Consider the following 11243-nt stretch of genomic DNA (forward strand, 5'->3'; position numbering starts at 1 on the left):
TGAGCTTTAAGGTCCCTTCCAACCCAAACCAGTCTGAAATTCTATGATCTCACTGGCATGCTTGTGAGGCTGGGCAACATCCCGCCTGCACGGGGATTTGGGTGGAAAACTGGAAAGCTCCTTGGCCTCAGCTCCACCTACAATGCCACCAAATGCTACTTTCCACTAAAGAGCATTTATCATCCTTGCAGTTGTAGGAGCTGCTGGCCTGCAGATGGAGGATGGGAGGTGTCTCTAGGTTCAGTCTCTGCATGATGCACCAAGACCCTGCAGACTCACTGTTTGAGTGCCCCGATGTTGTCTATGTTGGCATCCCCCATGGCCACCAGCTCCTGCGTGTTGTCATGGCTGTACTGCACAACACCCACACGGGACTCCCCAGCTTCAAACTGTTGGAAAAAAAACAGAAGGCAGTTATGGTGAGATACCTCAGGGGGCCCTGGAGAACTCAGATAACCTGCTGGTGGGTTTGCACTGAACACCTTCAGGGCAGGCTCTGCCACCTCATCTCTGCCTTATTCCCAGCAGAAGGAGCCCCAGTAGGATTGGGTCCACGTGGGGAACCAGTCAGTGAAACAGGACCTAAACCTGCTGGTTTGGGCTGCAAAGGTCCTTCTTAATAGTGTGCTTAACTGGTAACCTAACCCTAAGCTCAAGGGCAGACAAAGTTGCCTGGGGGGCTGGCCATCAGGGAGCTAGGAGAAGTTGCAACACACCTCATGTGTTATCTACTCCAGCCACCTGAAATGCTCATCAAGACAAGGAAGAAACTGAGAGACTGACTGATTTAATAGTACAGCCAGTAGGACCAGAGAAGTTCTCTTTCCCCTGCACTGGGCACTGGTGAGGCCGCAGCTGGAGTGCTGGGTTCAGTGTTGGGCCCCTGAGTCCAAGAAGGACATGGAGGTGCTGGAGCGTGTCCAGAGAAGGGAACGGAGCTGGGGAAGGGTCTGGAGCACAAGTGTGCTGAGTTCCCTTGTGGCTGAGGGAACTGGGGGTGTTGAGCCTGGAGAAAAGGAGGCTGAAGGGAGACCTTGTGGCTCTGTGCAAGTCCCTTGGAGGAGGGTGGAGAGAGGTGGGGGTGGGTCTGTTCAACCAAGGACCAAGGGACAGGACAAGAGGAAATGGGCTCCAGTTGTGGCCAGGGCAGTTGAGATGGGATGTGAGGAAGAATTTCTTTGCTGAAAGGGTTCTGAGGCATTGGAAGGGGTTGCCCAGGGCAGTGGTGGAGTCCCCATCCCTGGAGGGATTGAAGAGTGGTGTAGACACAGTGCTGAGGGACATGGGTTAGTCATAGGGGACTGGTCAGTGTTGGGTTCATGATTGGACTCGATGATCTTAAAAGTCTTTTCCAGTCCGGACAGTTCTGGGGTTCTGTGAGTGCTTTATGAGCCATCTGCTCTGGGACATGGATGAAGAGTTCACAGCCACAGCAGGCAGAGTCTCTGCCCAGAAAGGGTGAATTGTCCATATATTGGGGGAACAAACTGCTGTCTCATCTCTATCACTTTATGGATCTATGAGGAATCAAGATCCACTCCAGTTACACACTTGAAGCTGAGCCTCATGGAGGCTTTTTGGAGTGGAGGCATCTCCCTGTGTTTTTCTGCTCACAGTGAAAGACAAGTGAGGGCACAGAAGTATATCCCAGCGCTCGGTGAGCATCTCACCTTCACACGCTCGTCCTTGCTCAGGCGGTCAATGACTTTGATGATGAAGTCCTTGGCAATCTGGAAGTTCTGCAGGCCGATGCTCTCCGAGCTGTCCAACACGAAGAGGAGGTCGACAGGACCACAGGTGCACTCTGCAGCAAGGCACAGGAGTGGAGGGGCTTGCATTTCCTATCTCAGCAGCTTGCTCAGAGCAGCTTGTTTTGCAGGGGGACATGTCCAAGCAAGCACCTGATGTGTGTCCTGACCAGCTGAGTGCCTGTGCCCCATCTACTCGCAAAGCACAGCGTGAAATAAAGTGGCAAAAGAGCTGCACAGGAGACTTGAGAGACAGCTTACTAATTTTTCCATTTGGGTTTTGCTCAACACCCCTTGTAAGACACGTAGCATTTCCAAGCTGTGAGTATCCTTAAAATACCCAGTAATTATTCCAAAACTCGTTTCCTCATGTGCCTTCTCACTTCTTCCAGTCAGCCAGGCCAGGAGGACAGAGGTGACACTGGTGGGCTGGAGAGGGCTGACTCAGCTTGCTCCCCTCTTTATGGGAAACAGGACATTGTGTGCCCTTGGCTCTTCCTTCAAGCTTTTGGACTGCAAACCCAACTCATCGGGACAGCATCAGAGAAAAATAACCCAGCACAGGATTTGGGAGAAGGAGGACAGAGCTGGATCCACAGCATGCCCTAAACTGACGTCCCTTTCAACTGCAGAAAGGGTGGAGAAAATCCTCCTGCAGCTTTGCTGGCACAGGGCACCTCAAAAACAGTTTTCCAGTTGTAGGACCCAGCTACAGCAGCCTCCAAATCCACACAGCACCCTTGGGGAGACCTCACTGCTCTCCCTTACCTCAAACATGCTGGGTCCTCCCCTCCTGGGCTCTGACCATGTCACCATAGCAGAAGGCAAGAAGGAGGGAAAGGGAGGGGTGCATGCAAGGAGAAGGGCTAGCAAATGTTTGCAGAGCATCTTTGCCAAGTAACACTCACCACAGCAAGCTGGAGGAGAAGGGAGAGAAGGAGAGAACATTACAACACTGGACAAGGAGGGGTTTTCTCACACTTTTCTGCAAACCCAAAGATCCCTGGTCCAGACAATTGAAGCTCATGGAGGTTTCCCTCCTGTTTGAAATATCCAGATCCATCTCCCGTTTCAGATTGTGATGCCCTGACCTGGAGCACTGCACGCAGCAGAGCTGTGTTTCTGCACACAACCATGAGTTCTTATTTAAATAAAAAGCTCATTCTAGAGGGATTAAGTAAATCACCAGAGTATGAAGCTCCAACCGAGTTCCTTAAGTACCCTGTGTCCTTCCAGCACTTCATTACTGGCCGTGGGCCAGAAACCCTTTGCAGCACGTGCGTACGGCTGCTCCCCATGGCAGGACACCCCAGAACAGACCTCCCTTCCCCAAGAGGGAAAGTTAGACCCCTCTGTTTAAGAAAAAAACATTGTAAAATTGTCCACACAAAGGTTTTACACGACTTTTGCTCTTCTTTTCCCTGAAAGGTGACTGTGTCTGCACACAGCAAACTGGTCTGCAGCACACACACGTGAAACGTGGTTGCATGACTTACTCTGGAGATTGAGCTGGGAGTCTCTGCGTCAGGAGCAGGGACAGCAACACACAGATGATTTCCCTCATTTTGGGTTGCTGTCTCAGGTGCAGGGAGGACCTCCCACCCCTCCCTCAGCTCCTTGACTTAATTTTGACTGGTGGAAGCAGAATGATGCCCACAGCATCCTTCTGCATGCTGCCTGGGGACAGTTCTGCTCCCCGGGGGCCAGAGAAAAAGCAGCCACTTCCCACTCAGCAAGGAGCTGAGCAGGGTCGGAGGAGAGTGGTACAGGGATACTCACAGCACATCTTCATAATGATGTCCAAGATTTCACATTCCTGAAAACAGAGGTAAAGAAATGTTTGGATAACAATGAAGGCAGCTGCTTGGCTCCCCAGTGCTGCCCACCACCCCGGCTGCTGCTTTGTGCCCTCAAAGCAAGTCCTGATCTGGAAATGAGTGATGTGCAAGTGGGATGTGCTATGGAGCAGGCTGGCTGGTGATGGACTGGAGTGAAGGAAATCTGACCAGTGAGACTCACTGGGACAGTAATGGGGGGCAGTCACCACCCAGCCTGCGAGCACAAGGCTCTCCCAGCAGCCACCCCCTCCCAGAAGCCATCATGTCAGGTAGGGGAAGCACAGACCAAGCAAGAAATCCTGTCCCACTTACATCTGGTCCTGGAGGGCCTACGGGTCCTGGTGGTCCCTGTCAAACAGAAACATGGAGAGAGCAGTTACAAGAGCAGCCAGTCCCATCTGTGGTGTACTCTGACAATACTTTGCTACCTAATGCATCTCCTGGCTTCCCAGCTGCGGGCCTCTGAGTTGGGCTTTGAGCAGGTCCATCTACTAGCTTGCATGATATCCTGGGGCTGCATGGGGATGTGGGGAGGGAGACTCATTTCCACATGTGCCATGCCCACTGAGGTGAGAAGGTGAGCTCTTGCTGCAGGCAGCGAGAACATGCACCATGTGTGACATGGATTGGCATTGCCCCCACAGCACCCAGGGGATGGAGGGATGGATGGATGGATGGATGGATGGATGGATGGATGCCATTTGCTTGGGAGATGCCTCTCTAGCCTCCAGGCCAACGTGAGGCAATGCAAGGAAGTGGTGACTCAACGTGAACTGAAGCACTTTGGGGTTCAGGATGGCCACTCTGAAAGACTGTTTGCCCTTGCTGAACCTGGTCATATGAGAACCTTTGCTCATGAAAAATCCCAAGTGCCTGTATTTTCTGCCCTGATTTGGGATGAACATGGTTTCACAGACCCATGTACCAAGCTGCAGCAATGGGTTTTCCAACTGCCTTGCTCCTGCTATGAGCAGGGCCAAGCACAGCAAGTCTGTGGCAAGCCCCACTGTCAGGAGCTCCATCAACCCAGCACCCTGCACTCCTCAGTTCAAACCCTACCAGGGTCCTCACTTACCGGGCGGCCTTCAGGTCCTCGGTGGCCCTTGGCTCCTTTGATGCCCCTGGGACCAGGGGTTGAGTTCTGGGATGAAAACAAAAACAAAATCCACAAATCTGTGTGTGTGTCAGGGTCAGGGTGCAGCACCTTCCCCCTTCCAGGTGTCTGCTGAGCCTTCCTTAACCACAAAAGTGTTCTCTGAGATTGCTGTACCCCAACCAAACTAGTTAGGACTTGAAGAAGGATAAATACTGGGAATATCCCCCTCCACAGGACAATGGTGCTGCACAGGGGTAAACATCGCTGCTATCTGGAAGCATACAAAACATGGCAGAGATGACACCCACCTCAACCTTGACGCCCACCTCAACCTAACAGATCTGCTGATTTTTGCCAGCCATAAGCTGTAGGACACAAAATGAACATCTGGAGAGAGCTCCCCTCGCCATTGGACACTGCTCAGTAGCAAAGAGCACTTCCAGACTTACAAAACTTGATGGGCTCTGACCCACAGGCAAGGAGGGCAGTGTGAGACACCCAGCCCAAAGCTCCTGCACCCTCTTCACAGGGAAGGATGATTCAGCTTTATACAGATTACTCACATCATTGCCAGGGTCTCCAGCTTCTCCTTCATCACCTTTAGGACCAACATAGCCTTTTGTTCCCTGAAAAATAGTACAGAACAGACTCCTGCATGGACAGTCGTTGCTAGTGTGGTGAGATTGGTGCTATGCAGTGACCTTGGGAGAGCTGGCTTGGGAGGGGGGTGAAGAACAACATATGGGCTCCCAATTGCAGGGCCATTGAGGGAGAGAGCTTCTTAGGTGGCTTTCACCACTACAGCACCATCCAGTTCCCCCTGGGTGATACTCCCAACCCCAAACTCTGTCTCCAGGGCTGCATTGGAGAGTGCTCAGCCCAGGCTGCTGCACTTGGGTGTTACTACCAGTGCATCAAGGCAGGACACTTCCACCAGAAGCATCCACTGCAGGGAGAGGTGAGCAGAAGGAAAAGAGGGTTTTGGAGGAGCAAGATGCTTCAAGGGAGCCCATTTCATCATAAAGCTGATGGAGAGGTTCTAGGAGCCAAATCATGGGCCAGGGTAACTTCTGTTGGGTGTATGAGGAAGCAGCACACTTACGTTAATGCCAGGATCACCTCTGTCTCCTGGCTGCCCCTGGGGATCAAGGAAAGGAAACACATTAGGTCAGACAAGTAGAGATAATGGTCAAGTGAGGAAATGGCCTCCAGCTGTGGCCAGGGCAGTTGAGATGGGATGTGAGGAAGAATTTCTTTGCTGAAAGGGTTCTGAGGCATTGGAAGGGGTTGCCCAGGGCAGTGGTGGAGTCCCCATCCCTGGAGGGATTGAAGAGTGGTGTAGACACAGTGCTGAGGGACATGGGTTAGTCGGGGACTTGTCAGTGTTGGGTTCATGATTGGACTCGATGATCTTAAAGGGCTTTTCCAATCCAGGCAATTCTGGGATTCTTACAGTTTCAAAGCAACACAAAAAACTCACCGGGGCACCTGTGAATCCAATCGTGCCATTCCCAGGAGGTCCATCCTCCCCCTGGAAAGGAAGGGAGAAATATGTGAGATAATGAAGAGCAGACCCCTTAGGCAGCATGGCAGCAGGATCCTGCCCTCCTTGAGTAGTTTATCTCCACAGCAAAACATCTTTGTGTCCCCACACAACTGGTGGGTTGGACAGTGGTGCAGGCAGGTAAAAAGACCATCTTGTTTGCATGTGGCCACTGAGAAGAGGTGACACTGTCCTTCTCAGAGACTGGGGATATGGCCACAGGCTGGGAACAGATTGGGAAGTTGCTGGAAAGTACATCCCAAAATACTCATCTTTGTGCCTGCAGATATGATGCATATTCAAAAGCAGGCTGCTTGCAAACTCCCCCAGTGTCCCAGCTCTTCATTAATGCAATTTCTTTTCTCCCTGAGTTGGATCACGCTGTGTGGAACCAGCCTGTTGCACAACTTTTCCCCGTGACCTACAATCCCCACAAACAAATACCACTCACCCTTTCTCCCATCAGACCAGGGTCTCCAGGCAGCCCAGGTGCTCCAGGCAATCCCTTTGGGCCCTGGAAGGAGCAGAAGAAGCAGTCAAGAATTGCACTCCATCCTTTCAGCTGGGAAGATGATACCTTCTGAGGCAACCAGCTACCATCATGGGAGGTGTTTTGCTTACACAAGAGCAATGCAAAGCTCACAGCTGGGCTTGGGATCAAATCTGCTTGCAAGATTCCAGTGGCTGCCCTTGGAGATCAGATCCCCCAGCTTCTGTGATAGGAAACCACACAGCTTGTGGTGTGGCTGTACCTACAAGTGGTCTCAGGGAGGTAGGGAAAAAGGCAGCCATGGCTTTAAGGAAAATGCCTCGATGGGTCTGCCAGGAAGCTAGCACCTCAATTTGTACCCACAACAGATTTCCAAGATCCGAGGGATTTGGGGATAGCCCTAATGGGCAGCACCACCCAGTCTTCCCTTCATCCCTCCCCCCAGAAGATGTGGTGATGAAGCAGCACTGACCTCATTGCCACGAGGACCATCGTCTCCCCTGTAGCCCTTGGGTCCCGGAGGTCCAGCCTCACCCTAGGGAAACACAAAGAGCTCTCACAACAGGGATTTTCTCTCAGTGCTCTTCCTGTCCTGAAGGGCTGGTCCCTTCATTTCATGATCTGGTGGGTGTGGGCATCCACCTCATGCCTCTCACCCATCAGTGAGTCACCTCTGCCTTGGTCAGCCTCATGGGAACAGACCTATTGACAGGGGTTAGTGCAGGTGGGGAGATGCTTCAGGAGCTGTGCTGGGTTCCCCCAGTGTCCCCCCTGCAGCACAAGCTGCAGCTCCTCATGCTTCCTTACGCCTGATTTCTGTGCACAGCCCCATCAGAGGCAGCCCTGGCCAGATCCCCACCGAGTGCGAGCCAAAACAAGGAGCTTTCTGGGCCAAGGTGTGACACTGCAGGCGTGGGTTGGACATCATGTGCTTGCTTTCAGTGGCAGCCAGGCTGCGGGAGGGAGCAACCTCTGAGCAGAGCTTCCATGGCCCTAAAAGCCATCCCTCTCCTCCACACCTCGGTCTGGTGACAGAGGACCAGGGAGGCATAGATGATGCTTTCCAGCAGCAAAGCACAGCTGGGTTGCACCGTGGCATCTCATTATCTGTGACAGAGGTGCCCCAGGGGGTGGAGAAGGGTTCTTGGTGGAACATGTCACCCTGAAGGTGACACAGACCTCCCTCCCCACATCTCAAGGCTCGGACATGTCTGGGTCACAGGTGGGCTAGCAGAAGCCCTTTTGTGGCTCCAGGGAGTTTCTGTCCCCAGAGCCCTGGCAGTGTGTGCTGGAACAGACCAGAGCTGTCACTCTGCCACATCCCATCTGGGCAGTGGCTGCTCTGTCTGTCAGCTGCAGGGCTGGCCAGAGACAGACAGGATCAAGAGAGGAGGTGGGAGGAGGTTTTTTTTTTAATCTGAGAGCTCCAATAGATGTCCAAGGGAACTCCTCCACCTTCTACTTGATGCCAAGAGCCCTTCATGAGGTACACCTTCCAGGAGATTGGTAATGATGGTGGGTAACAACTGGGTGATGATGCTCTTGCCCACAGCTCCAAATGCTTGAGCAAGGCAGCATCTCATGTGGAGCCAGGTGTGCTGCTGGTTCCCAGGTGATGGAGATGGCAGAGGGAAGGTAGAGAGTAAGCCATGGTGGGAACGAGCGACGTCTTGGCATTGGCCCCTCCAACATCACTGTTGCAGGCAGCAGTCATGCCCGTTCAAGACTCTTGAGCTCTGAGATGTTTTCTGTGATGAGGCACACAACTGCAGTCTCCTGACAGGTGGAAGGCAACACTCACTCTATGGTGCTTCAGCAGCACTTGCCCAAGAGCTTCCTCCATATTTTCAGTGCATTATCAGCACCTCTGAGCTTTTTTTGGGGTGGCTCAGCCTAGCCCAGCTTTGCAGCTCCTCTCTCAACAGCCAAAAGCTGAGGAAGCTGAAATCCCTTCCAGCTGTCATCTCTGCTCCCCTTTGCTTGACAGCAGCTAGGAGAAGCTGGTGCCAAACATCATGCCATGCACACCCTTCCTCCAAGGAAAGGTGCACAGGTGGGCGCAGAGCCCTTGAAATTCTACAGTGCACTAAACTGCTCGAAGGCAAGTGACCTTATTTCTGTGCAAAAACCCAGAAGAGAGAAAGCTGGGAAGGAGAGACAGGGACTCATGATCCTTCAACATCAGCCAAAGCTGGATCTACAGCAGCCTTGGCTCTCACTGGCCGTACACAGCCTCGCTGTAGCACACAAGGCAAATCCCTCACCGCCCTGGAAGAGTTTAGGAAGCTGCAGGATTTTGGATTGAGAAATCTTTAGCAGTTCCCTGTCCTTTACCTTTCTCAGTGCAAGAAGAACCACAGAAGGGATGAGTACCAAGAAAAAGGGACCAAGGAACTTGCCTGTGAGGATGAGGGAAAGAACATGCTGGCCTTTAGCTTCTCTTGGATAGAAAGAGGATGAAAGGGAGTCACAGGTTAGCGGGAGCCCTTGCTCCTTGCCAAGAGAAATACGCTCCAAGAGCCAAAGCTTGCAGAGAACATGGCTTGAAAAACACTTGTTTGCCAAAGTCCTTCTCTTGTCCAAGCCCAATTACGCATTTATTTTTGATTTGGCCAAGCAAAAGCATTCTTGCTCAGCTTATGGAAAAAATGTCCTTGCTTTGCAACTGCTTTCGACATCTCTTGGAGCAGCGGAGGTGCTGGGGCAGTCTCTGGTCTGGGGAGGCACTGGAGCTGCTTCTGTAATGCTTCCCTCTCTGACAAGGGTTTGACTCAAGTTCAGAGCTCCCCAGGAAGGAAGACTAATGTCCCACAGGCTCAGTGACAGCAGGGAGACCATTCTTTCTCCTTTCTTCTCCTCCTTCCCACCAGTGAAGTCTGGCTGGAGGCAGGATCTACCCCAGCCTGGCTCCCCACCACGCTTGCAGAGCTTTGGCTGCCAGACTTGCATCAAATCTCCACCTTAACTCTGTCTTCTTCTGTACAGTTCTTCTCCTGCCTTGAACCTGGAATGAGGTTCTACCACACGGAGAGCAGCTCCAGTTCCTTCTTTGCTGGTGTCAGCCTGCAGTTCCAGTCTATTACATGCACATACCCAAAGAGCTGCCTTCCTACCAGAGCCACTTCCTGAAACATCACCTACCACCACGCCAGTGCCCAGCAAGCTGGATGAAGCTGCCAGATGCTCTTTGGTTGTGGTAGAAGTTCAGCTCAGCTACAGACAGTAGGATCTGGACAATCCTCCTGCATGAATTTGTTGCTCTTCACTAGCATGAGACAGGCCAAGGGAAGCCCAACTTGGCACAAGCATATCCTCACCACAGGCTGTGGCATGGTACAGGTCTGCCATGGGGTCACCCATACTGGGGACAACGCAAACATAACAGCAGGTCCTTCATGGCTGTCCTGCACTCCACATCCTCAGGGCTTTTCAACACTTGGTTGACCATAAAGGAGTTCAAAATCTGACTCATCTTTGTCTGCATGCTGGTCTCCACGATTCATGCCTTGGGGAAGTCCTGCTCCACCACTGTGGGAATCTTTATCTCTAGACTTCTCTCTATCTTAGGTTCTGTCAAAACTCTGATGGTATGAGTAGGAGGGGAGGTGTCTCACAGAGCCATGACCAAGGGTAATGTCAAAACATGCTTGCTTAGGTGGAAAGACCCTGTTGGCCATTGCAGTCAGAGCTATCACCATGGATGATTAACCCACCAACACCTCCAAACTCTGGGTACATCTTTGGGAAGAAAGAGCCTTTAATTGTGAAGAGGACAGAAGCCTTCCTCAGGCTGGAGACACCAGCTTTGCTCTCCAGAAAACCCATGGGTTCTGAGATGTGTTCTTTGAGACACACAAAGACAAGCAGATCCAGAGTAGGAGGGCCAGACCTTGCAGCAAGCAGACTTGAGGAACACTGGCTTTGGGACAGACTGTCTCTGCAGATGCCAAGGGTGTCAGGGACACTGCTGGCACCCATCAGGCTATCCTCACTGACACAAGGTGTCTCATGGACTCCCTTGACTGAGGTGACAGCGTTTGGCCCCAGGCCTGAACATTTTGTGCGTTGCTGCAGCTCACACTTGCCAGTTTCCAAATCTGTCAGATGTGTTGACATCAGTTTCCATGGGATTGGGAAATGGCGTGGAGGTTGCTCTGTCCCCAGCCCAACTGCCACGTCTCCATTTTTTATTAGCCCTGTAGAAATCCCTGCCCCTCTCCACCAACTTTGCTACCCAGTCTGGAAGATGCTGAGAACTTGCCCCAAGATTCTGTGGCATCAGTTAAGCCCCCTGCCCCACTTTCCCCACTGCCCCAGTCACTTCCACCTGGCATCTAGAAGGTTAAAGCAAGCTCTTACCTGGTCACCAGGTGGTCCGAGAGGTCCTTCCCGCCCTTGGTCACCAGGTGGTCCAGGCTCTCCCTGAAAACACACACACAGGATGTGAGGAACTCAAAGAGGGATAGGTACAGAGTGCAAAGGGCCCTGCTGGCAATGGGGAGTTGGGATGCAGCTCCAATGGCTCGTG

At 52.3% G+C, this 11243-nt stretch overlaps 1 protein-coding gene across 1 annotated transcript in view; it reads right to left on the bottom strand.

Moving 5' to 3' along the window:
• COL6A1 (collagen type VI alpha 1 chain) overlaps nt 1–11137 on the bottom strand; it is a gene marked incomplete at its 5' end in the record, with an annotated part of 14447 nt that extends 3310 nt beyond the window's left edge. The window contains 12 exons of the mRNA XM_010164297.2: nt 280–389; nt 1671–1804; nt 2657–2665; nt 3528–3564; nt 3899–3934; nt 4662–4727; nt 5246–5308; nt 5785–5820; nt 6163–6213; nt 6677–6739; nt 7188–7250; nt 11075–11137. Of these exons, the coding sequence (XP_010162599.1) occupies nt 280–389; nt 1671–1804; nt 2657–2665; nt 3528–3564; nt 3899–3934; nt 4662–4727; nt 5246–5308; nt 5785–5820; nt 6163–6213; nt 6677–6739; nt 7188–7250; nt 11075–11137 (731 nt within the window). The remainder of the gene's footprint in view (nt 1–279; nt 390–1670; nt 1805–2656; nt 2666–3527; nt 3565–3898; nt 3935–4661; nt 4728–5245; nt 5309–5784; nt 5821–6162; nt 6214–6676; nt 6740–7187; nt 7251–11074) is intronic.
• Nucleotides 11138–11243: the final 106 nt, after the last annotated feature.

The sequence above is a fragment of the Antrostomus carolinensis genome, unplaced genomic scaffold (assembly GCF_000700745.2).
Source record: "Antrostomus carolinensis isolate BGI_N321 unplaced genomic scaffold, ASM70074v2 scaffold42443, whole genome shotgun sequence".
Lineage (NCBI taxonomy): Eukaryota > Metazoa > Chordata > Aves > Caprimulgiformes > Caprimulgidae > Antrostomus > Antrostomus carolinensis.